The sequence below is a fragment of the Protopterus annectens genome, chromosome 3.part0 (genome assembly GCF_019279795.1).
Source record: "Protopterus annectens isolate FY-2018-M chromosome 3.part0, PAN1.0, whole genome shotgun sequence".
NCBI classification, from domain to species: domain Eukaryota; kingdom Metazoa; phylum Chordata; order Ceratodontiformes; family Protopteridae; genus Protopterus; species Protopterus annectens.
In genome coordinates this window covers 167,161,040-167,188,437 of record NC_056731.1, presented here as the reverse complement: position 1 = coordinate 167,188,437, position 27,398 = coordinate 167,161,040, and the positions used below count along the sequence as shown (strand labels likewise).

Below are 27,398 nucleotides of genomic sequence, written 5' to 3'. Positions count from 1 at the left end.
CCGAAGTACTGTGAAAGTGACCTCATATGCACAAGTGTCACATGCATAGTAGACTGCTAATGTATCGTTACAGCACACAGGGATGAAGCCCTGACTATGTCATAGATAACTGGAATACTGCTAGTGTTCCAATCATTGGAGAAGCCTTTTAGGAAAGGACAGGAATAATGAACTGTACCCTGCCTGCTTCTCACTGGGGGTGGGCTGGGGCATGTGTCACAGCATGCATACTCCTTTTATTATCCCCGTTAGGGACCAAAGATGCATGCAGGCTTATGTTTTCAAGGGGGGATAGGGATACATAGGTAGCATCACCTCAAATAAGTGAGTGACAAGCCCTTACACCACCCCACTGTACATTTACTCCTGAGACCTTATGGACATGCAGTAGGAAATGGTAAAGCTACTATAATAAAATCTACTGATGACTATCTAGATGATGGCTGCATAGCAATCAACTCTAATCTGATTGGGGAATAATTTGCAGAGTCATAGCAATTGTCCGGATGATCATCAGGCATTGGGGGGGGGGTGCTTATCCATCTCTGAAGACTGACTTTATTTAGGTAAACAAAAAATGAAGTCTGCATCATACAATAACCTTATTTATAAAATATAAGAAATTATTTATCTAAACAATTCTATTTCATAATAGTAATACATCATGACATCCCTGTAGTTAGTTCTTACTTTGCACACAGTAGGAATGGAACTATACTTTAGCCATTTGGACTGCACCATCATGGTTTGGTAAACCTTGCTAAATTATATCTTAGGTCATAAAATTCAACCAAATGGCAGCTGAATGTAACAGTGCTTACATTTTAAATTACTCATAGAAAAAAAAATCTAGTTCTGCAAACAAGAAGAACCTTAACAACAGAAGGTATTTAAAAAGGAAATAGTCTATGGAAAATGCCAGTTGAATACTCATGTTATCATTTTAGAATTATACAAAAGTAGTATTACAAAGACCAAAAGAAACACACAACACTTCAATCAGAACACTGGCACTGCATCTGAGTAGCTCGGTGAAAATAATATACCACACACCAATACAGGTAATACAGCACCGTAACACAATACTACACTTCCTGAAGAAAGTATAGCAATCTTGTGATGAAATGTATACATAATCTACACACAAAGCAAAAAGAAAATGGTGCTCGAGTGTTTAGCATCTCCTCTGTTCCATCAGACAATGATACTGCATGCTGGTAATGTCAACGTTCAACAACTTAACAACTACATAGCACCCTTCTGTAATGCTAAACTGCACTTACAGTATAGGGAGATTGTTTTAACAGCAACCCCTTTACAGATCCATATTTCTTGATTTTATTTAGCTAGCTTCCAATTTTTTTTCTTTTGCCAGCACTATTTTGTGAAGACGGTCCGCTAGTGACAACACTCAAGTTTTTCTTCACGTGACTGTGGCACTATCTCGTGCTCAGTCAGCCACTGTCAGTGAGAAATAATAGTACACAGGGTACTACACAGAATAATGCTACAATTATTTCGGCTACATCACAGAACAGATGTGGTCTTGTTTGCAACTTTTAACACAATGACTAGTCACAACTTCTTCTTAACATTATACTGACGTGTGGTACTTTTTATAACTTCTTATGTTTACGGCAGTCAAAACATTGTGCATACTATAGTATGTTTAATTGCAAACATATAGAATAATTTCTTGTCTACAAGCTTTTTTTATAATGGGTTTTAAAGCTCGGTCAGCACTCTGATAATCTACAACCTCAGATTCCCTCTGAGCCACAAGTCCAGCTTGCCTCTTACACCAGGGTTACCACTGAAAAGGGGGGTAAACTCATATGCAGACACCTCACATTCATTATGCCAGACAGGATGTTGGTGGCAATGTCAGTGCAATATTATATTTCGCAATCTGAGTGAACAGATATTTTATCAGTGCTTTAACTTAAGAAAGAACTTGGAAGTCTTGAAGGTAGTCTAATTTTTACACTTACTACTTAATTTAATAAAATCTTTACTGTTCTGTGTTTTATGTATCTGTAGTTCTATGTATCAGTTATTTATTTTTATACTTTATAGTAGTTTTTTAAAGTTATTAGCAGAATATTAATTTATTTTTCATTACAGATCCTCTCTCTGCTCTGCCCACTTGCAGCCTGTTAAGATATCTTTACTTGTTCTAGCTCTACTGACTTTGAACTGACCACGGCCTATCCTTACAACTAAACAGGATATCTGGATAAGTATACCTCTGCCTTCTTTTCTTCTGGTATATGCCAGATGTCTGACATCCTCTTGCCTGCTTCATCTGTCACTTCTTCTCATCTTTGGTCAGTTTTCTGTATATTACACTGTATTGTTTAAGGTTGCTCTCGAGTTTTGCACTGCTTAAATGTTTTATTATACAATGACCCCTCATTAATATTCAAAAATGTGCACTCTGATTGGTCAGCGTGCATGTTGTAAATCCGAGTTATAGTAAGGGAAAAAGGTCCGGTCGCACAGACTTTTTCCATTACTATAACTCTTAGAGCAACACTGTCTCGCTATGTTAAATGAGTTTAACATAGCGAAACAGCTTTAAAAAAAGCAACGGAGATTCTCCGTTGCTTTTCTTAAAGCTGTCTCGCTATGCTAAACCTATTTAACATAGCATAACAGTTTGTAAAAAGCAACGGAGATCTTGCTTTCTCCGTTGCTTTTTTCAAAACTGCCTCGCTATGTTAAATGGGTTTAACATAGCGAGACAGCTTTAAAATAAGCAACGAAGATTCTACATTGCTTTTTTTAAAGCTGTCTCGCTATGTTAAACCCATTTAACATAGCAAAACAGTTTGTAAAAAGCAACAGAGATCTTGCTTTCTCCGTTGCTTTTGCCCACAGCTCTGATGTACTGCGTAGGCATATGCATGCACAGTACATCAGAACTGCCGCAGAATACCAGACAGCTGCGGAAGGGCAGCAAGGAGGCATTATATAATGCCATTATTTAAGAAAAGTTAATTTTTTTTTCTTAAATAATGACATTGTATAATAGCAATAACCCACTTCTGGGTGTGGGTAATGCTGGATTTACCCACGGTTGGCTTTGTTTGGCCACTCGGGCTTCGCCCTCGTGACCAAACCACACCAACCGTGGGTAAATCCAGCGTTACCCACACCCAGGCGTGGGTTATTGCTATAATGTTTTCTTTGTAGCTTTGCAGATTCTGATCACAGAACTGCAGTCTGTTTTTTTTTTTTTTTTTAATAAAGCAAATATTTAATACTGTATTATTCCATATGCAAACGAATGCCGGTCACCAATACAGATTATCTGGGCTTGCATGCTTGATAAGCTGAGGCTTAAAACTGTCAGCCAGGCTAAATTAATTTTCAGTATGCTGCATTTCTTACAAGAATAATTTTCATGTATGAAATAAAAAATAATGCATTTCAAGTATGAAGTAGTCAGCTAACGTATTTGATAAGAAATAAGCCAGTAATACAGCTTGATCTTAAATATTTTAGTGACACAAATCCACTTACTGTTGTTCTGTCCAAAGCCTGCTATACCAATATCTAATTTTCAGTAACGTACCAGCCCTACATTATGTAAAGTGTGCGGTAATGTTTCCTGACTATTAAACTTTCTAATGATGGTTTGCACAAGACAGGATTTAGGGCAAGAATGTGAGGTCCACTCATCACTGATCTTTTTGCAGGTCCCATTTTAACTCTCCTATTTAAATTTAGCCATGACTAGGTGCAGCATAGAATACCTCTCCTGCTACCAGGCATAGACCAGTGTGATAATACATCACCACAAAAGACCTTTCATTATACCTTGAAATGTCAATAATAAATGGTGTCATTCATTCATCCACTGCAGCACATAACAGAAATCTCTGACCTGTAAACTTCATGCAACTGTGGGTTATGCTGAGATTGACTCATAACTTCTGTGGACTCAAGCCCACCTACACCTGCAGAGTAAATCACATCTCCATGAATAAACAGCAGTATAGCCCACACAGACAGCTGGGGAGGGGTCTTATTACTGGCTCAAGGGCTTTATGTTTTTAACCTCTTGACAATGCACTGGTTGTTTTCATTACATCATTCTTACACTGTCATTTAGTTTTCTGAAACTTAAAGTGACTAGCATCCTGATACTAATCAACATAAAGCACTTTCCAAAAGTCTCAAAACTATTAGCATCACTGCCTATGGAATATGGAGTTTTACAAAGGCAGTCTCCAGAAAACAGTTCAATGCATTGGTAGACAAGTTGTCTATTTGCATTAAATAAAAATATATGAACTAGCCAGCAGTGTAGAAATGTGCTGTTACCCATCACTTCCAGTGTACCATGGTGCAATAGCTACTGACTCCTTCTATAGCTATTAGCAACTCTGCTTTGAACAAATAATATAGGTTTTCACAAATAATTCTAACGGCTGTTAACACACCCCTCAATAAAGACTCCAATGCACTTTCAATAAAGACTCCAATGCACTTTTAGTAAGTTTAACTATGTTTACTTAAGCACATACCTTGTACTTGTAAACATTTCATGCTGCCCCTTACTCTACAGACATGTTATCACTCCAACCTACACTACATAAAGTGGATCCGGCTACATCAGATTTGTCATTCAAATGCATTACTTTACACCCCCTACTTTTGTAAACAAATGTAATTTCATTCATATTTCCTATACATGCATTACTGCCACAGGATCACATGCACATTTAAAATTTTCTAAATATATCAAAGGCAGGTTTAACCAGACAATCATATCTACTAACTCCTTAACTGTCTTCATTCACCTCTGCCTGGGTCTTTCTGGAATCTTCAAACACAATCTTGGAACTTTCTGGAACTTCAGGACTTTCAAGAAAGGATTATGCATTCTCTGGCAAAAAAAAAAAAAAAAAAATAGAACACCACCTTCATGCATACCTTTCAAACTCTTAGTGTAAGAAATCTGGACAAAGCCACAGCTTTTCCGCTAATGATTGGCAGTAGATTTTGACGAACGCTGAGGTGCCAGCTCAATGTTCAACCTTCAACGAAGGCACTCCCATTTACGCATGTCTTTCGAACGCCCACCCAACTGCGGGGAGGACATGCAGACTCCACACACAAGGCACTTCCCACACTCCAGCCGAGAATCGAACGGGAGAACCTCTTGCTGTGAGGCAACAACGCTACCACTGCACCACCATGGATCACAAAGTATGGAGGTAATAAGGCTTAAAATCAGTGACAGATTTCAACTACTGCTCTTACAAACTTGGGAAGTTGATAAAATAGCAGATTTTGTTTCTGCATTAATTTTCTAAAGGATATGTAGTCTGAAACTCAAATATCAGTCATTAGCTAGAGACTTCGATCATCAGTGATATTTTGGAAAACCACAAATTTTATGAGGAACAGACTAAAAATATCAGTCAAAAATCATAACATTCTGCGAATATCTGGACAGTTGAGAGGTATGCCTCCATGGCCTAGAGGGATGCAAATCTGTCTGTGACCCAGATGACTCAGGTGTGATTAGCGAACCTGATCCCTGAGAGGTCAGCATGGGATAGGACAAAATGGCCTTTTTTCTGGCAGCTCATCTGTACTGGGGGGGGGGGGTTACAACAAAGGACTAGTGGAGACCAAGGATATTAGTCCTGATGTATGTACACATTGGGAAATGGGTGGGCCAGTGGCAAGGCATAATAAAAAATCCTTTCACAGCTAACAGGATAATGCCATGATTGTATGTCCTGATTTCATATCTGCATACTTCCCCAGACAGCTTTCACTAAGGTTTATTTACTTGTGCAGCTCCACTCCAAAGGGGTCAAGTTGGACAAATGTTAGGAAACGTGGAATGAAAGATCAAAGAGGGGATCCAGGACACAGCTAATGGCTGCAAACTACAAATAGAGCAAACAAAATTGCAAAACTGCAGTTATCTTCTACAGGATGATAATTAGACATTTTGACAAAATGTCTGTATATAGCTACCCATCTCAAGTATGCATCTGGTAAGACCTCTTCATTTCTACCACTTAGATTACAGTTTCTGGCTTCCATTGCCCAAATTTTAACTAAAAATGAGAATGGTTCTGCCATGACAGAATGGCAATGGTTCTGCCCTGCAGCAAAAAAATAAAATAAAAAAATCTGCCTCGTTTGTCTCTGCTTGGATTTTTCATTCACAAATTCAGAACTTACAGCTTCTGGTATCACCTGGTGGCCTGCATTTTGCAAGAGGGAACATTCCACTAAACAATTACTATGCTCATGACTTGACAAAAGACACATTCCTTTACTCAGGAAAAGATAGTCACGGTCTTTTGCTCACCCTCCCTTCTCTCTCATGTTGAATGTCTGGGTATACCTTAGCAATTTGAACTCTTTTTTAATCAGTTGTTATGTACATATACTGCACTAGGTAAATTCTTAATACTTGGACTGGTACTGCAAATCATTGACATTACTTTTTTGGCTTGTTGTCAACCTCATTTAATAACATGCGTCAACACAATATTTTTTTATTTTGCTTTTTGTTGACAGGTTTAATCATGCTAGGTATAGCCTATTTTCAGGGAATTCTTGTAGTAGTCAATCCTTCTTCTCAGGGTTAACTTAGTCAGGACAGTATGAACATAATCCTGTTAATTCTGATATATTGTAGGATATTTTTATATCCATCTGACCTACCAGTAATTCAGGCCATTGGGATTTGGTGTAATATCTCATCTGAAAGACAGCACTACAGGACTGCACTACAATGTTAGTATTATAGAATGAATGCAAACACCCAGTGTAGGACTAAACCCCTAGCCTTCTGATCTTTCTGGCACCAAAGTTGAGTTTGCTGCCTGTTCAGTTACTGACACTACTGTCATCCTACAAGGTATCTGCTTAGATCCAACAGCCTTGTCACTGTTGATACTTTTTTACCCATCATCACCTATCCTAACCTTGCCTGTTAGACGCTTTTCCACGACCACTAAAACATTCACCAAATCTATATCAGTGACCTTTGCTAATGGAATTCTTGTTGGTGGACAGGAAACAAGACTAATTTCTTGATCGATATTTATGAGGCATTCACCAGGAAATGCTATCATCTTAAGACACATCAGAAAATTCTTCCAGTATACTGCTCTGTGCACCTCTTTTTGCCTTACCTGGCAAGACTTAATCTTTACACCAAGGTCAGCTTGTGCATTTGGGAAGGATATTTTTCTGTCCTTGTGCTGGAAATACATGTTGCAACAGCCCTCATATCCACGTCAAGTGCCCTCTACATTTGTTATGTTTGGAAAGAAAGTATGAAAACACGTAAATGCAATAATAAGCTGTTTCTTAGTGTCCAGTGTAAACTGGATGCAACAAACCAGAGAACTTTTTGTTAACACTTCAAGAGCAGTGGCCAACAGCAGTAATTCGCCCTCTTTGGATACTTTTGATCATTTAGCAATTGATTTCATTATTTCAGGAGGCAAGAGAAACTGCAAAGCTTTAAATATACTAAGTTAAATCCTTCTCTGGTACACATAGATATTGGCAGTGTACACTAGTATAAAGTGACTACTGAGAATTCAGATAAGGTCTGAATTACTTTAGAGTCATTAACTGAGTGACTAAGGTACAGATAACTAGTGAGCAAATGTTTACTGCATGGCGGAATAAGATATACAGATGTACAACAGCTAGGTCACCTGAACGTCTACCTTAGATACATCTAACTTACATCAGGTTAACAGCAGAATATTTTTTTTTTTTTTGCATAGACAAATTGGTGTTAGAAAGTGTTCTGACAAAATTCACCAAATGCATTTATTCCTGTTTGCAATCCATCCATGCATCCTCAACCCCTTTTTCCCATTTCACACATGGGGTCAGGGTGTCACTTCAACAGTGACAATCATCTCGAGCCAAGGTTTACACTGCCGGGTGCTAGCCCTGCCACAGTAGTTCATCCGTACCACTCACTCACACCCACAGCCAATTTAGAGTGTCCAGTCCACCTACTGCATGTCTTTGGAATGTGGGAGGAAACTGGAGCACCCGGAGAAAACCCACACAACCGCAAGGAGGCCATGCAGACTCCGCACAAAAGGCATCTCAGCTGAGAACCGAACCGGAGAACCTCTTGCTGTGAGGTGACAATGCTAACCGCTGCACCATTGCGTCCGTCCTCCTGTTTGCAATAACATCACCTACCTAGAACATATGCAACTGATTAGTCTCTATTCGACAACCTACAAATATTTAAGTAGAAGATTGTCACTGCCTTGCTCTCTAAGCAATTTGTGATGAAGCATGTAGGGTGTTACTGACTTTAGAGCTTAACACTAGTACTCTACATTTGAGAAATGATTTGTTGTTAGTAACTTCCTCGATGTTGGTTACAACTTGGAATAAACTCCCAACAGACATTAGGCATTCCAAGACCACTTCTGCCTTTAAAAATTATGCAACAACTAGGCAGCCCCCCCCCCCCTCCACCGACTTACACAACTTGAATTTTGGAGTTTGTGTCTTAAAGGCTTTTGGACGCACCACAGGATGCAGTAAAGTTTGAAGCTAAAAAAATAATGTGCACTGTTTCAAAAAACTGAACCTGGTGACTTACTTTAGTACAATTTGTGCTACTGAATTAACACAAGGCTCCATCTCATGTTTTACATCTATATGCTGTACAGAGAGGTAGATTACAACAGGAGCGATTGCAGCAGCAAAAGCCCCCTGTCCACAGCTCCAAGGGGATCCGTGCATTTATTTATTTAAAGTAAAGCAGTGCAGCACAAACATTTTTAACTTTGAAAATAAACAAACAACGAAATAATTAAATGGTTGTGGTGCCCCTATTCAAAGCAGGTGCAACTGCAGCACTCTATAGGAGACGTGCTATACTCCTGACCTGTCAGTCTGTGGGCTTTGTTCCTTCCAACCTACAAGGAATGGCAAGGAGAAGAAAACTCAGGAATGCCAAATAGATGGTACAGCGGGTGGTCAACAGATGGTACAGCGGGTGGTCAACAAATGGTACAGCGGGTGGTCAACAGATGGTACAGCGGGTGGTCAACAGATGGTACAGTGGGTGGTCATGACTCATGGTGCAAAAGAGCAGCAGTAGATGGAGGTAGGGTGAGAGAAGGGTTTTTTTAAATCTTGGCAGGAAATCAGATATGGACAGTGGACATCTTCAGATTTGAAGGGCTGATGAGTACTTTGCAGTGGCTAGCCAGCAACCGCAGTGGATCAGTGTTAACATTCTCCTAAAAGGCTTGTGATAATACCAGTAGGCAATGCTGAACCTGTGTAACAGATGGTAGCCCCTCCTGGTGTAACCTTTTTTTGTAAATATCTCAATGTGTGTGTGTGGCTCTGTGGCTGTGAGTGTGTTATATTTATATATATACATATATATACATATATATATATATATATATATATATATATATATATAAATATATATATATATATATATATATATATATATATATATATACACACACACACACACACACACACACACACACACACACACACACACATCATGAGTACATTGTTCTTCAGCCTGTGTGTGTTAAAATGCAACTTGCTGATATATCAAAACTTTTTAGCCATTATCACTGAAACCCCGCAGAAAGATTCAAGCTAATTATTATATATATATATATATATATATATATATATATATATATATATATATATGGCTGTGTGTGTGTGTGTGTGTGTGTGTGTGTGTGTGTGCTTGCACATACATGTAAAAGGGATACAGTATTAGTAATATGCACTGCATTGTTCAGCTAACAATACTTTAATATCTCTGAATTGCTGTATGCTGGTAAGGTCATATATGATACTTGTAGCATAACATTTGGCATTGTGAATTGAAGTATCTAGAAACTGAAGACAGACAGCATTGTGTACAATCTTATGAGATTCCAGTAGAGTGGTTTGCAATATCATACAGGCTATCGTGAATATCTGAAAGACTGTTCTAGAATATTACCCAAATAACCTTAGACAGATTATTAAACAGGGTACTGGTTAGCAAAAAATAAAGTTTTCTGATGTGCCTGTCCAATGCCCTGGCAAGAATTAGAGCATGGAGCCACTACTGTCAGCAACACGAGCTGCACAGCACAGGTGCACTGTGAAAGCTCTGCCTCACAATGAAACATTCATGGCAAGACTGAGGATGAATATACCCCACAACACCTTGTTTTTGCCTTGCAGTACACCACATCATCACAGTAAGATGCATAGTGCATCTGCTCCTGTGAAAAGTAACTTACTGAACATTTGTTTTAAACTAGTGTGAAGGAAGGGAAGGCTCAGTGAGAAATGAGGGTAAGAACAAGTACTTTCATTCTGAGAATCCCAACATCAAGTACTTCTCAGGATAATTTGTATTTATTTACTTTAACAGGCTCTGCATGTCACAACTAAAACTATGCAATACTCTTTTTTAACTACAACAGAGATGTCCAAGTCATCAATTACTATCACTAAAAACATACAGAAATATTACGTATTAAGAGATGTTATCTACAATTTGCCGGACTGGTGTGTAGCCCTATATAGTTCAGGAACCTAACCTTTAGTAACTAGAAAGCATGTTGGACAGTACATAGTCCAAGTACACAGTATGTATGTAAATGGCAACAGCCACGATTGACTGTAAGTTTATTTTATTTATTTTACATTTGTTGACCGGGCTAATCCAACTGGATACGTGTCCATTTTCAGTAGAGGCCTGGGGAGAAAAGCCCCAACTTTAAACTAATGTAACAGGAATAAAAAACAAAAAAAGAGACATAAAACTAAAACGTTAAATACAATATTGCTGTAGGCTAACATAGTAAAAACTAGTATCAAAAAGAAACGTGTGCAGGTTTTAGCAATACAGTAGTTCTAGAAGCATATATCTGTGGTTTAGAGGTTGACGTTTGACTTGTAGAAGAGTAGGGAAGAAACGAAAGATTCAAGCTAATTATTACATCGTGAGAAAGACCCAAATGCAGGAGTAAGGGCTGTTACTGGACACTCACAATTTATGAGAATCCATGTGTAGGCTAACTACAAGAAAAACAAAATACAAAGACCTGATGTGCCTGGCAAGCTGATTATTAGGCATAAGAGTGATGAAAAATGATAGTAGCATTTACAGTCTGCAAATATGCTGAAACATTTTTACGCCATAAATGCATATTGGCATATCTCTCCTAGAGAACCACACACACCAAAATAGCACAACCACTCTCTCCTCCCTAACCACTGTGATACTGGTAATTATCCTATAACAGTAAGAAACAAACCCCTAGATTCAATTAGTGCCATTGTACGTAAAGTGTTGCTCTCTTGCATGCACAGCTAATAAGGCTAAACTCGTTTAGATTTGGCTCTATGCTAGTTCTTCGAATGCTTAAAATTTTGAACGTTACATGGTCGAGACCAAACGTTTGAAATTTCAAGTGTTTGAAGACTGACTTTCAATGATGCTGTATGGTGCAGATAGGGAGAATTTCCCTTTTCTGCACTTAAGTGCAGTCTCGGAGTTGCAATATTTAAGTATGGGGGTTGGGGGGCACAGGGGGCTTGCCCCCCTGCTCACACTTAAGGTGTGTTTTTTTTTTTTTCTTTTTTCTTTATTTGATATTCGAACATCCAAATGTCGAACATTTGGTCTCGACCATGTAACGTTCGACATTTTGGATGTTCGAATATTTAACATAGACCCTTTAGATTCACATCTGGCTATGTCGGTGGTGCAGCATGTTCACGATGCTGCAAAGCATCACTGACAATTCACTAATGTCAGCAGTGGATACAGTGCTCTACATCTAAACAACACTGTGCACTCTAGGTGAAGTGCCTTTTTCTGAGTCCTGACTGGGTGTTTTAAGGAAAGTAACAATTTGCTGAGTTAACATCTCTGAATGCATTAGTTTCCTGAGGAGCCAAGCGAAGGTGGAAAGGAAAACTACTTATCTGTTCATGGTCAGGAACGTGAGCCAAAGTATTCAACAGCACATGCAACTGAGGTCTATACAAAGTCATACTTAGGACCACAGGAAGAACTACAGCTAGTTTACAACATTAACAGATAAGATAAAACAAACCAGAGACTGTAAGATCTTCTGGTCTGTGGAAAGAAGTACATCCTGTTTGCAGTTATTTAGGTATGGGTCAGACTGCGCTCAAACACCACAATTCTGTGGTAACAGCTGTCCAAATGTGAGGAGACTAGATGTAAGGTGCAGTACTGAGTCTGTCTTTTGAGGTTAATAAAATGGGATAGTCACATCTGTCAATATAGGCACCCCTGTGTAAATTCCCACAAATCACTTACAGAACTCCAGTAACTGATTACACACTTTGCATATTGTTAACTTTGGTAGCCCTATTACTATACTAAGTAAGGGTTTAGATGTTTGCCATTACCATTATAATAATGTATTAAGCACTTAGCTAGGCTCAGAAACAGGACTACAGTTAGGAGGTTGCTACCTATTGCTTAATACTAATGTATTCCCATAAAAACACTTTTCTGTGCCATGCAAAGCTTAAGGAAAATCCATATACTGCAACTCCCGTTAAGAACAGTATTGCAATCAGTTTTCATTATCACTTCTAATGCACTGATATTGCAACAAATCAGGCAGAGTGGAGAGGCATGCTGTCTGCATCTTTTGAGTGATCTGTGCAGTCTGCTGCTGTAGGGGTCCATACATACTAGGTAATCATACGGGGTGTTCTGTATGCAGCATATCACTATGGCAATTATGAGAATCAAGCTAATGGACACCTCATCCAGATCTTGTTGGCAGGAAGGTAAATCAGTGGTGGACAATATTTAGAATCATCCCCCCCCCCCCATTAGCTGATGAAATGCTGAAATAGTCTTAAGAGACGCACGTGGTCACTCATAAAAACAATAACAGAGATAAAGTAATACACTATTAGAAATAATAAAAAAATAGTACAGGTACTTGTGCATTCATCTGTTCCATACATGTGGAAATTTTACATCCCATCATGAAGGATGATCATTTAGATGCCATAGAGCTGGAATTTTGGCCCAAACAACTGAGACACATACAGTATGTATTCTATCCTGACTGGTCTTCAGTGCCCTTACTAATGATCATAAGGCATTCCTTTTCATTTTGAGACATTCCTTTGTTATAAAATAGTAAGAAACGATGCCTGTAAAAATTTTAAACAGGCTTTACTTAAGGCTAGTGTAAGAGGTAAATCATAAAACCAACTTGTTTTCAGTGAATGCACGTTTGTTAGTGTTGTTCCTCCTTGAGTATGTACTGGTTTATTCTCTGACAGCATCACAATCTGTTGTAGTGATATTACACATTCATAAATAAAAATTTATGAATTATCGGCCATATTTAAGATACTTACATATTTACTTATTCTTCATCTATGCAAATGAAATCTTGGAAAAAATAATTTTTTGCCTTTTAGCATAAAATGCATATTCTCTGGCTTACAACTGTAATTGTTTATGTTAACATCATGCAAAATAAAAAGAGAAAACAAAAAAATAATTGCTGTTAACCATATACATCATATACCAGCTTTAGTAAACTTTTATTATGAATTCCTCCTGAAAGTAAAAAGCACTTGCAATCTGATGTGGACCACAAACTCACTAAGGATGGGTCATCTTGATGACTATTGCACCACTGCAGGTGCGTAGCTCTGGTTATAGCATACTAATCTCAAATGAAGCTGTATCTTCCTTGCTTCACATTTACATTTATCAGAAGCAAACAAACCTTCTTAAACTAAATTATACTCTTCAAAACTGCACTCTGGGCAGTGTTGGGGTCCTCCTAATGACTCTGATTCGTGCAAAGAATAAACATGACCATTACTGCATTTGAACCAGCAGTTCTGACGCAGGATTGAAGTATCAAGAATTTGGATTTCTGAATCCTCTAGAACAGCATGATCTGCAGAAAGTGGCATCTCCTTTCTAATATGTTTAAGTGTTTTACTGAGGGATTCTACTTCCTTATCATTAACAAATTCTTTTTTCTGTAATACCATAAGCACATTATCAACTTCGTCTTTGGCTTTCTCCAGACTGAACAGTGTACGGCGGAGAAAATATCCAGAAGGACGCAGAAGCAGATTCTTCTTTAGTTTTGTAGCTTCCAGTAATACAGCAAGTCTGAGAATCCGGTTGTTGATACTGGAAAATGTACCTCTTTGTTCAGCAATGATGGACTTTTTGAGGTGAAGGACTTCATCTGCAACTGATGGGTTGAAAGAGCCAGTCATGTGACCACACTTTTTCTTTATTTCTTCCAGCTTGGACAAGTAAAGAAGCTTCCTACTGGTCAGAAGGACAGTGCCTATATCAGTGTCTGACTTCTGCAATCCTGCCTGCATTTCCATGCTTTCCAAGCAGAAATACTGAAATAGTTTCTGATTTTCAGAAAGCCAGTCTTTCAGGCGACTACACCAGAGTGTCATTATCTTTTGTTTTACTAGCCCAATATCAGCCTCTGTTCTTTTAATGACGGAATTATATCGGGCATTGTTGCGAACAGGCTTTGTGCACAGAGGGCACTTTTTGAACTCAAGGAAGTCTTCTTTGTTTGGCTTCATCCACTCATTGAAACCAGTCACTTCAAACACGTGGTTGCAGTCTTCCAACTGTATAAATCTTGAGTTTGGGTCAGCTTCATTCCCAAAAAATATCTCCTTGACTTCGTCTGCATTACAGATTCGACATTTTGTGGGGCAGCGCTCACCACAAAGGCCAATGCAAGCATGGCCACAAGTCAGTAGTTTATCACAAGGGCTGCTGCAAGGTGCTCTGTCACAAGGCTCTGAGCACAGTCGTGTACATTTGCTGTGCTTGCAACTCAATTCACAAGGCTGTATACATGGAGAGCATAGTTCATTACAGAGTTTCTTGCATTTTCTGTGGGGACAACTTCTATCACATATGTTAGAACAGGGGATGCAGTCTTCAGAGCACTTCCCTGAACACCGATGGGAGCAAAACAAGTACCGTTCACACCTATCCTTGCATGGTATGTGAGACGTATTACATCTAGTGCAAGTACCAGAGCATGTGTGGCCACATTCCAATGTAAAATCACAAGGCCGGAAACAAACTACTTCCATGCCTTTGTCTTCAGCTTCTTTCTTTTCATGACACAGTGCCCACCTTTCATGACCACAGCTAAGATGAAAAGTAATTTTTGCAGGACATCTTACTGTGCATGTCCCACCACATGTGCGCACACACATGTGGCCACATACAAGAGTCTTATTGCAGGGAATCTGGCATGAAAATTTTTCGGGTGGGATAGAACAGGGAACATCTTGTGTATGACCACATCGGGGAATTACTTTCTGGACTGGCACCCGGCAGCTGCCACAGTCTTCATAACAACGTTTTGGGCACTTGTGTTTATCTTCACATAATATTTTTGGGCAGGGCTTTTCACATTTCAACTCTTTATGATCTGGATCATAAGGATGGCAAAACTTTGGGCATACATGACCACAAAGTAGCCGATACTCACAGCGCAGCATACAGCCTCCCTCAGGAACATTTTTAAAATCATCTGCCTTAGAAACTGTGCACATGTTTTCTGGATGGTTCTGACAACGAAGATTCAGCTCTCTTCCAATCTGATTGTTTCTGTGCAAAACTTGCATAATTCTATTCCACAGTGGAACTTTTGACAACATTTGCATATTCCCAATGCAAAATAAACCCTTCTTTGCCCTAGACAATGCAACGCAGATACGGTTTGCAATCTGGAGGAAGCCAACTCTTCCCTCTAAATTGCTTCTAACTAATGAAAGAATTATGATGTCATTTTCCTCCCCTTGGAATTTATCCACCACACACACTCTGACACCATCAAAGTCTGATCTGGGCATCATCTTTTTTAAGCAAAACAGCTGTCCTGTGTAAGTGGTAAGCACAGTAATCTGGGCTGGTGCATAGCCCTGACGGATGAAGTAATGACACAGGGCCTTTACAAACGATGCCTCATGCAGGTTACTGTGGCTCTTCCCTTCTTGGATGTGTTCTTCAAGCTGCTCATGCTCCACAAAGTACAGGTTTGTAGCAACTCCCTGTTGGGAAAGAAAACAGTGAATAATAATTATGTTCCAAAATGCAGCTCTAAAATCCAAGTCATACAGAATAATAAAGAATCTCCTGCAGCTGTGAAAAATATGCTGTTGCAGACAATGACTAGGTAAATGGTCACTCAATGTATAACAGAAGCTCAAATGGTTTATTTATTTTTTTTCAAAGAATCCATAAGATGCCGCAACTGCACGATTAATTTAGAGAAAGCTTCATTACAGTTAGCTGTCTTTGTCCAAATTAAAATTATTTTAAAATGCACAGTAAGGTACAAATTGTTTTCTACCTGGGACCATGGGCTGTGTGGCGCGATAATCATTATGTTTGAATATTACGCAGTTTTGCTGCAGGAGCATCATGCAGTGCTGGCTGCATAGTTGGATGTAGTCCAGCTTAAGCTACTCCTTAGCCTCATACTTCCCACCCATGTCCTCACAACTATCTTCTAGCAGTCAGAAGTAAAACACGAAGGCAGTTTTAATTCTACAAATCTGTATGGCCCGCTGAAGGTATCTCTGAGTACAAGCTGCAAACACTGCGATTAATGATGATTAACTGGAGCCTACACAGAGCAAAGGGGAGAAACATTTGGCTCAAATCGGTAAAGTTTGTCTGCCACCTTAACACCTTCTAATGGATGACTGAATACAAGGTTTGTAACAGCTAAACAGTCAGCTACACAATTACTTCTGCAGAGAAGGAAGCAGGTCATGGCAGGCATAACCTTACTGTAAACACAGAAATAAGGTACCATGATAGAATGCAATGTACCTAATGGGGTTCTGAAGTTTACTGTACTGTCTGATAGAATATAATCTTATAGATTGTTACATACATTCATAGATTTGTTACTAGACTAACAACTTGATGGACCTTTTACGTCTATGCCAGTCTTCCTGAAAGAATACTGACATCCTGTACCCAAATAGAACATTGAAGGCCAGGCATTTATAAGCTATCTCTGTCTGTAAGAGATGTGGGTAACAGGCCTAGTGTACATTTCTTATTCCCCATCCACTGGTCTACGTTACCCTTAAATTGAGTAACAGCCAAACTCAGCTTTACGTGGATGGGTAGCCTGTTCCACTGGAGGGGCAGTATCTGGGACACATATATATCTCTCCAGCATGTTCTTTTTAAGTCACAGACAATATTCAGGTCTCTAGACCTTGTATTTCTGATACTGTTTGACTTACTAATATGCAAGAGATGCATAAATGTGAAGTTTGTGGATTCCTTGCAAGACAGGCATAGATCACCCTCCAGCAATCTATGGGAGACTGAGATCTCAAGAACTTCTGAATCTATACTTACACCTGTTTTTATGTATACATGTGCCATGGTACGACATACACCTGACCATAAAATTCAAAATTAAGGGGGCAAGTCCACAAGTGAACCATCAGAACCAGCAGTGCTGCGGGTTTCCTTTTCAGAGACTGGCATAGCAACACTTGAATTTTTGGCTATGGGATAGAAAATTCATACATATGTATCATTTGGTTAAGAAAGCACAGTATTACAACCTTGTTTTTTTAGGGAATACAAACTGCCTACAGCAAGTGGTGATAAGATGTAAAATAACAACAACAAAATAGGATTTTAGGGTTATGGAGTGTGAGAAGAGTTTTAGGGTTAAGTAGCAGGAAGGGAGTTTGGTGTTAGGAGTGGGAATGGAGTTTAGGATTAGGGCATGATCACGAAAATTAGTTTTTTGGGGGGGTTTAAGTTTTAGGTTTAGGGAGCAATTGAGAACTTTAGGTTTAGGGATGGAGAGTGGAGTCTTAGGATTAGGGAGTTGGTAATCAGTTCAACTGTTGTTATGAGACAGCCAGAAAAAATGTTTTTTTGCTAAAAAATGAAGAATTACAAATGTGCAGAGATTATTGATCTGTCACATTTTGTGGGATGGCATAGTATGCTTACTTTTGCAAAGTATTTTTAACTACTGACGTCTTCATGGTGGCTCGGTTAATGAAGAATGAGTGACACATTTGTTTTAAAAGCATCACTCAAATACTCAATCTCTCCCATGTTGGTTCATGAGCATCATCATTAAAACTATTAAGTGACTGAAGAGGTAAAAACTTGCACAGAATGATTTATAAACACACAGATGCACGTGTTATTACTTACGATTAAAAAAATCAGATACATTTTTTTCAGTATTTGCATTTTTGATTTCCTTTAAATGAGAAGAGCATCTGTAAGTGTCACGTGGATGCCACCTCTGGTGGCACAGATGGATGAACTTCTGACTATGGCCGAGGTGACCTGAGCTCAACTAGTTTTAACAAAGATGGCAGAGAAGGACATGAGTCAGTGGTTCCTGCCAGCTTGCCCATCCTTGGGGGAGGAAGGTAGCTCTGGTTCTGTTTTGGTGACACCTGCACCCACAGATCACAGCCTGCTGAGCACACACTGTCACTGGGGAAGTCAGCATGCAGAATCACACTTCCCACTGCAAGGCAGCGTAGTGGAGCTCATAGGATCTGACACAGGGATGGGATTCTCCAGGGGGGAATATATGCTACCCTAACAGATGTGGAAGCTATCCCAATTTGTACCATCCATCTCTCAGCTTAGAGAAAATAAATTAGCTGATAAGGTACCCTGAGAGGAATGAATAGGTCACAGAACTCTTGCCTAATGTGAGATATCTGGTTCTTGCTCATAAATGAATGAATGAATGAATGAATGAATGAATGAATGAATGAATGAATGAATAGGCCAAATGAGTAAAGGCAGTGAAGCCATCAGCCAAGTCAGGAAGAGAGGGAAGACTGACAGGGGATCTGCTGTCTACAGTACATAAAAATGGAACATGTACATATTAGTTTCCACTTTTACAATGAGCACAGTCAAGGGGAATCATAAAAATATATTATGTGAAGTAGTCACAGGCTGCACGGTCACTGAAACAAAAATGCAAAATATGCAGTGCTGTGGAAAACTGTAAAAGCGACAGACCTTATACTGTTTTGAAAGCACAGCAGGGAGCATGGAAAATTCTTACAAGTTTTACAAGTTTCATTTGCTCAAGACAAAATACACAATAAACTTTGGTCATTACTGTAAGGCTTGTTATAAATTATAAGGGGAGATTAATTAAAATAACAGACTATAGACTAGAATTCTATTCAGCTTTGTGGCAAAGAGGAATGACATCCTAACTATGACGTGGACAACTCAGACTTAACCAAAGGAATGGCACTGGAGAAGCCAACTGAGGAGTCAGAGGAGTGAAGAAGCATTTTTCCCTGATTACCTGTCTCTGGAAGAAGAAGCCTGTATGCCCAAAAATATGGTAAAGGTATGAGTTATTTAGTTGGATAAAAAACTGTCATAACAGCAATACCCACATTTATGGGGACATGATAAAATGAAGTATTTAGGAATATGGATTAAAAAGGATTCTGTTATGGCAGCTAAGGATATGGGGGAAGAGACTAAACAAAACATAATACAAAAACTGATAAAATGGAAGTTCTGTTTTATGGATATGAATAGCAACATACATGCAGTGAAAATTTTTAGTCACTTTAGTTTTATACACAGGCATATTTTTATCAACCAGTGGAGAAGTTGTAGATAGCAATTAATAAAGACTCGAAGGATTTTATATGGGAAGAGGAAGAGGGCAAGAATCACATGGATACGTTGATCCTCCCAATAGAACAAGGTGCTATGGGATTACCTGATTTGAAGGGTTGCTTCAGAGCTACACAGTTAAGGCTCCTATCCATAGCATGAACAGAAAGCTATAATTCAAAGTGGAAAGGAATGATGATGAAATGGGGAAGCTCATGAAATAAGAAGACACTTAGATTTTGGATGCAGATCCTTAAGGAGAATAACAATAACCACACAGAATATTATATTCATAAAGTAGCAGAAAGTATTCTGAGAAATAAGCTGACATGTGGTTGGAGAAAGGAGATTCTGCCAGTACGGGTGACTGCAATTAGGGGTATGCAGAATAGGCAAGAGGGGGCTGAAATTTACTGGAAAAAGTGGCAAAGCAACCAAGACACTGGGAGCAAATAATTAGAGAGGCAAAGGTAAAAGAATGGGAAGAAGTCAATACTTTATTTGGACTGCAGGGTAGAGATTGCCTTGACTATCAAGGACTGCTATCAGAGTATAGGCAAACAGAAAGAAATAGGGGGATCTTAAGTGAAAGAGCAGCACCAGTAGAGATTTTAGTAGAATCTAGAACAGATGTAGCTGTTAAAAATGAATAAGTAATAGGGCATATAAAATACTGCAAGACAACTACTGGAATCAATTAGAGAAGGTTAGAAAGCATTGGAAAGAGAGGCTGGATAAGCAATTCACAAAGAAACATATGGAAATATATGTATGTCTCCCAAATATGCAACAAAATCAGGAAGATTTAGGATCATTGCTTGGAAGTGTTTACATAGGCATTTTTATACCCCAAGCAGCCTCCAAAGAATTTTTTCTCAGGCAGATTGCAAATGTTGAAGGTGTGATGGAGAAGAAAGAGGTAATTGGGAATTTATTTTTGGGAGTGTAATGAGTTGGCAGACTGTTTAAAAATTCCCTGCAGACTAATAAGAAATACTGGATGAGCAAACTGGTGTAACTAAGGAAATTATTTTTTTTTGAGCTGTGATACACAATCCAAATTGCCTACACATAGTATGGCATTGCTGAGATTAATTATGGTGGCTTTCAAAAAAGCAATTACTAGAAAATGGAAAACATGGTCTAAACTGACTGTCCTAGAAGTTATGAACATAGAAACATAGATAAAATAACTGGAAGTGTGATCTTTAGAAAAGTGTAGGAGCAAACTACATAGGACAAAATGGGAATTGTGGGAACAATACATGGAGAATAATGTTCTGGAGGAGGAATGAGGTTTAAGGGAAGGCAAGAACTGAATGAGCTTTATAATGTTTGACTGACAATGACTGGCTAGATTACAAGTATAATGTCTGCAACTGAAAATATGTCAATATGGTTTGTTTTGAGTTATAACAATGTATGGCTACCTATGTCATAAGGGATAACCTAATAAAGATGTTTTTTATTTAAAGAAAAGAGAGAAGCGGTCACAACAAACTTGCTTATGGGTTGTTCAGACTCATATGACACTGCTGCAAATGCAAAGACTGCTACACATAGATCGAAATATTCTCCCCACCCTGTCAGCACATTCTAAGCATGGAAGGGGAATGGCTAGGCTAACAAAAAATCACTAGTCAAGCCAGCAATATGACACACTCAGCTCTATCAATTCCTTCTCACTGTGGTAGTGATCCATACTTCTCCTGAATGTGTGGGCTATACTTACAGGGGGACTCTTTCTAGTCAAGTCATATCAGAGTATCATCACAGACCACTAAAAACTAACTTTGGGCGGCATGATGCCAGGGAATCTTCTTGGGCTAGGCTTATATAGGCTCCAGGGCCATTAGCCTAGTACACACCTATGAACCTATGAACTAGTAGAGCTTTAGGGGATGAAGTAGTTAAGTGAAGCTGAGGAAACATAATGTCAGCATACCAAGAATGTTTTACAGTTGAGGACAAAGACAATGGGATTATTGAAATATAAACAAACAGCAATACTCTTACAACCTTAAAGGTCAGCCTCCCTATACTTTGAATAGAAATGTAAACACACAATTGCATTATCTCTAGAATGAAAAAAAAACAGCAATGTAACATTTTCAGACTGCGCCACATGTATTGCTCTTGTCATAAAACCAGACTGGTTGGTAAGGATCTATGACAGCTATCTGCATAAAGAAAGATATTATCATATTTAGGACTAAGGGAAGGACATATGCTAAATATTCCATTACATACCACTTTTTTGGCTTTGTTCATCAGAATAAACTAGATGCCACCTCCCAAGCCCCTGCAGTCTAACAGTGTTCCCTCATCTTTGGAGTGGAATGTACCTTCCACTTCTGGCTGCATGTCACAGCATGGAAAAAGAATATTCCACAACCCATATCTTCCTTTTCCCCAAACCTGATCACAGCAGTTCAAAGGTACATGCACAAACTCATAGGTTCATAGGTTCATACTAGGCTATCTGCCCAAGGGCATTTATAAGCCTAGCCCATAGTTATTTGGCTTTCGCCACCCCTTTAGTTTGAATAAAACTATGCCTATTATTTTGCTGTGCCTCTGTCAAGCAGTGACACTGAAGTAATCCCTGGGGTATATCTACGATCCCCCATCCATTGGTCAAGATTCCTCTTGAACAAGGCCAGCGAGGTGCTCTGCCTCACATGTACCGGGATTTTGTTCCACAGCATAGGGAGTCTCTGGGTGATGAATCTGTCCCTCCAGCACGTTCTATTAATAACCGTGTCAAGGTTTAAGTCTCCCCCTTGTGGTTCTGAGGGATCTAGATTTTTGAGGTGAAGCATATTCATCAAATCAGGGTTTGACATGGCCTTATATGTCAGGCACAGGTCACCTCTGAGCAAGCGGTATGAGACTGAATAGAGCTGGAGTTCTTTCAGTCGGGCAGCATAAGACATATTTTTGAGACCCTTTATCCTTTTGGTGAGGAACTTTTGGGGCCTTTCCAGCTGCTGCAGGTGTCGGGTCAGATACATTCCGAATGGGGCATTGTACTCAATCATAGGTCTAATGAGTGATGAGTACAGGGGACGATGACCTCCCTTGATCTAGATGTGAATCCCTTCATGATCAGGTGGGCAATGTAGAAGGTTTTCCTAACTACTTTAGCAACATGAGTGTCAAGCGAAGGCTACTGTCAACCTGGGTCCCCAGATCCCTGATGACTTCTTCTGTGCTCAGTGGATTGCCACCTATATGGTAGCTAGGGGTAACCTTATTTTTCCCGAAGGGTATGACTATGCATTTCTTGGCATTTAACTTTAGGCCATGGCTCTGGCACCAGTTATCCGTTTCTGTGAGGCCCTTCTGAAGGATATCTGTGTCAGATGTGTTTTCGACTATGGCCAGTTTGCAGTCATCTGCAAACTTTGTCAGCCATAACCCTTCTGTGTTTGCTTGTACTTTAGAAAAGTAGATGCCGAACAAGAGTGGACCCAGGACTGAGCCCTGTGGGACACCACTTGTGACAGGCTTTGAGTCTGACATGGCTCCAGCAACTCTGACCCTGTGGGTTCTGTCACTTAGCCAGTTTGCAACCCATCTTGTGATGTATGGGTTTACATTCAAGCTGATGAGTTTTTCGATGATACCTGAGTGGGGTATTGTGTGAAGGCCTTTGCCAGGTCAAGGTAGGCTGTATGGACTGCCTTTCCCTCATCAATGGCCTTGGTGACTGTCTCGAAAAAGTCAACCAAGTTTAAAAGGCATGATCTGCCTTTGACAAAGCCAAACTGGGTTGGATCCAAAGTCTGCAAGTTCCCTATGTCTTTATTTATGAGTTCCATTATGATCCTCTCCATGGCTTTGCAGATAAGGCTTGTCAAGCTAATGGGACGGCAATTTCCAGGGTCGGTGGAGGCACCGCCCTTGTGAAGTGGGACCATAGTCGCCGTGCGCCACTCCTTGGGTACGTATCCTGAGGTGAGGCTAAGATTAAACAGCTGTCCTAACTGCGGGTTTAATTCCTCATTGAGTTCGTGGAGCACACAGCCGGGGACATCATCCGATCCCATGGATGCTGTGTTTTTTGCTTTGGAGAGAGCAGTTCTCACCTGGGCGTTGGAGATGTTTGGGGGGCTACAATCCTCTGGTATAGATATCTCTCCTTTTGGGGGCGGGGGGGTTGCACTGAACCTGTCAGCCAGTATGTTGGCAATGTGTGTAGGTTCAGTAATCTTCACATCATTTTGAACTAATTCTGAGCATATCTGGGAGTTTCCTCCTAGGTTTCTAACATAGCTAAAGAAGGCCTTATGATTGTCTTTTGAGTCCTTGGCGATTTTTCTCTCAAAATTTGCCTTGGATGATTTTATGAGAGCTCTAAGTTTTTTACTTATAATGATCAAAGGTGTCTTACCTTTCAAGGATTTTGCTCTATCTTGTAGTAGCTTCCTCCTTTTGTTGTAGAGCTTGTTTATGGCTGGGGTCCACCAGACTGGACGCTTGCCTTTGGTACAAAGAGTCTTAGTTTTGTTTGGGATTGCCTGATCCATGCAGTCCTGTAGGTGCTGGTAGAAGGCATTTGTAAGTGATTCAGCAGTTTGAGTAATGTTTACCACTGGCTCAGGGCCTTAAAGGAGACCACACTAGTTTTAGAAGTGTGAAGTCGGCTTTTGAGAAGTTTTTCACTGTGGTCTTTTTTATTTCAGGTGGGGGCGGGATGAGGACCTCCAGCGAGATTAGTTTATGATCTGATCTCACCAGTGAGGGGTATACTTCCGGTGTTGAACATTATGATCCCATGTTCGTGATGATGAGATCAAGTATGTTTTCTCCTCTTGTGGGGATGGTGACTAGTTGTTCCATGGCATTTGAGTTTATGAACTCCAGGAACCTTTGGGCTAGAGTGTTTGGGCTTGAGTAGTGTTCCCAGTCTATATTAGGGTAGTTGAAGTCACCTAGTATGATGGTGTTTGGAGATACATTTATCCCCTCCATTGTTTTCAAGAAGGCCATGTGAGGTTCCTGAGTTTGAGAGGGTGGCCTGTAACATGCTACAAATTGCAGAGCAGTCTTGCCTATGGTTAATTGCACCTGGATGGTCTCCGATGCATCGTGCATTGCCACCAACCTTGAGGTGTGGGTGTCCTTTATGAATATGGACACCCCCCCTCCTTTCTTGGTGTTGTCCGGATTTTGGGGCGGAACGCATGATATGAGGTGAAACCTGCTAGTGCTGGGGTGCTCTCAGGAGCCTTGAACCAGGTTTCTGTCACAGCACAGACATCAATGTTCTCCATACTGAGAAGGGCCTCGAGTGCGTGCATCTTGAGATTGAGACTTCTGGCATTGAGCAGCATTACCCTTAGTTTTTTTACTTTTTTGTGTTCTAGGGTGGTAGGTTTAGAATTTGAGCCTTGCCTAAAAAAGGCACTATGGGGGTGGCAAGAGCCTTTGCCAATATCTGGAAGCCTAGGGGTGACAGGTGCAAGCTGTCCCTTCGAGCAGCATGGCTTGTCCAGCATGTCATCCCAGGCAGACAGACATTGGATCCCCTTTGAATGACACCAGAATTTAAGCCAATTATTAAAGCTGATCATCTTATCACTGTATTGTGGCATCATTCTAGGTGAAGGTAGGATACTGCTCAAGGTCAGGGTCATACCTGCCTGGGCTACATAATCAGAGAGCTCCTCAATGTCTCTTTTCATGTAGTCCAAGGAGGTACGTCTCAGGTCGTTGACACCAGCGTGGACAATGACTGAGTCATACTTGTACCTGCTGTTGAGAGACCTGAGTGCTTGTGTTATGTGGCGGATTCTAGCGCCCGACAGGCAGCTTACTGTGACCTTCTCCTTACTCAGTCTGGTGAGCGGGACGTCAGTGTGTCTGACTATGGAGTCACCTATGACAAGTATGTTTGGTGTTGTATCTGGCCTTAAGGGCAGTGACTGCTTTGCACACCGATTTTGTTGTTTATGTGTTGTTTGTGTGGTGTATTGAGTTTGCAGTTGCTTGGGTGTCTGCTTTGGAAGCCTCTGCTGTTTAGGTACATTTTTACTCAGAGCCTCCGAGTATGTCTTAGTGTGTTTATGTGTTTGATTCAGTGGTGTGGTTGAGTTATGTGAGACTGGTATTGTGGTGTGTGTAGTTGCCTTCTCCTCCTGCCTGGTCTTGCCAGTCCTGAGTTGAGAGAGTTCAGCCTCCAGTCTGGCTAAATAGCTGCATCTCTCACAAGTGTTAGTGTTGCGTGGGAGGAGGAGAGGGTTGTCCGTGTACATGAGGCAATTGTAACATTGTCTCAGAATTCCCAGATTCACCAACTGGGCAGGAGAGGACACCAGCATCTGACCCTTCGACATGCTAGAAAGAATTACGAGTTGGTATGAGACAGAAAAGTAGTGGGCTTAGCAGGGAAGTAGGCACTCCTGGGGGGTTTTGCTAGTGAGAGATTTGTATAATATAGGAGTGCTTGACCTGCAAAGAGAATGCTTATAAGACAAGGGATATGCTTATAAGACAAGTGCTGAGCTTTTTGAGAAGAAAAAGCTATTTGGAACAAGTGCTGCACTTTTTAGTGTAGGTGTAAACTGTTTAGGTTCCTAACAGAGCAGTTCTAAGGGAAAAATTGAAGAACAGACTTTCTGGAGCCAGAAAGAGTTTAACCTTGTTTAACCGGCTGCCCGATGCTGCTCTAGTGGCAACTCCGCTATCGGCTAAAAGCACGTTAAAGCGTGCTTGATAGTAGGGGCTGGAAAGAAGCAGGAATAGACCCAAAAGGGAAAATAAAACTACAGTTTCAAGTCAGTAACCACCTCTACGGGGGGCAGGGAAGCTGCTCAATGTTAGTCACTGCCACTGATCAACAGAGAGACCCTCCTCCAGCCCAAGCAAAAATGGCCTCACAGAAACTTTCAAACAGTTCAGGAACAGCAAGCCTGTAACTGAACTTTTTTAACTCTCAGAAAAGTGGGAAAAAAGCAAGATTTTTTTTTTGTTGTTTTTTACAGAGACAGCAGAGGTTCACAAGTAATATCAAGTTATAACAGTGCAGTAAGTGACCCCACACAAGAGTGCTAGGTCAAGGACAGAAAATATGCAAGTTTTAAGAAAAAAACGATTTAAAGTTAAGTGCAAACAGGAAATTCAGCAAACAGCTTTTGGTTGTGCTCTAAATACAGCTACTAATACAGAAATCAAGTTTAACAAGCCAGAAAATGCTCAAGCTAGGCAGCTATGCAGAAAAACTTAGCAAATAAACAGAGAAAAAATACTTAAAACTCCTAATGTTCCTGGAAATGGATAGTCAAAGGGTGGCAGCACATCTCCAGCTTTGTGACAAGCTGCTTTCAACCAGGTCCATGTGTCCCTCTCTGTTGGTGATTTGGCAGCAACAGACAACAAAGGAGTGGCATCTGCTGCTACAGCTTCAAGGGACAGCATGTTTAAACAGCCTATCCTAGGAAGACTGTAGTTTTTTATTTCTTCTGACTGTAATTGTGAATATCCAGTTCAGAATGGCAAGACCCACAGTGTTGGTGACTGTGACTGAGTGCCTGAGTGGTTGTGGCATGACTGCAACTTTTAAGAAGTGGAGCTACAATTTCTCTTGGGACAATGGCAACCTCTAAGCTAATCAATCAGTCAAGGATGGGTGACGTATGTGGATAATTTGTCAGATAAGTGC

General features: G+C 40.1%; 1 protein-coding gene across 1 annotated transcript in view; it reads right to left on the bottom strand.

The window, feature by feature from the left end:
• Positions 1-11,674: 11,674 nt before the first annotated feature.
• The window catches only part of LOC122796296 (NFX1-type zinc finger-containing protein 1-like), a 609,414-nt gene continuing 593,690 nt past the window's right edge, over positions 11,675-27,398 (bottom strand). Inside the window, exon 18 of the mRNA XM_044064663.1 lies at positions 11,675-16,125. Within this exon, the coding sequence (XP_043920598.1) occupies positions 13,801-16,125 (2,325 nt within the window). The 3' untranslated portion in view covers positions 11,675-13,800. The remainder of the gene's footprint in view (positions 16,126-27,398) is intronic.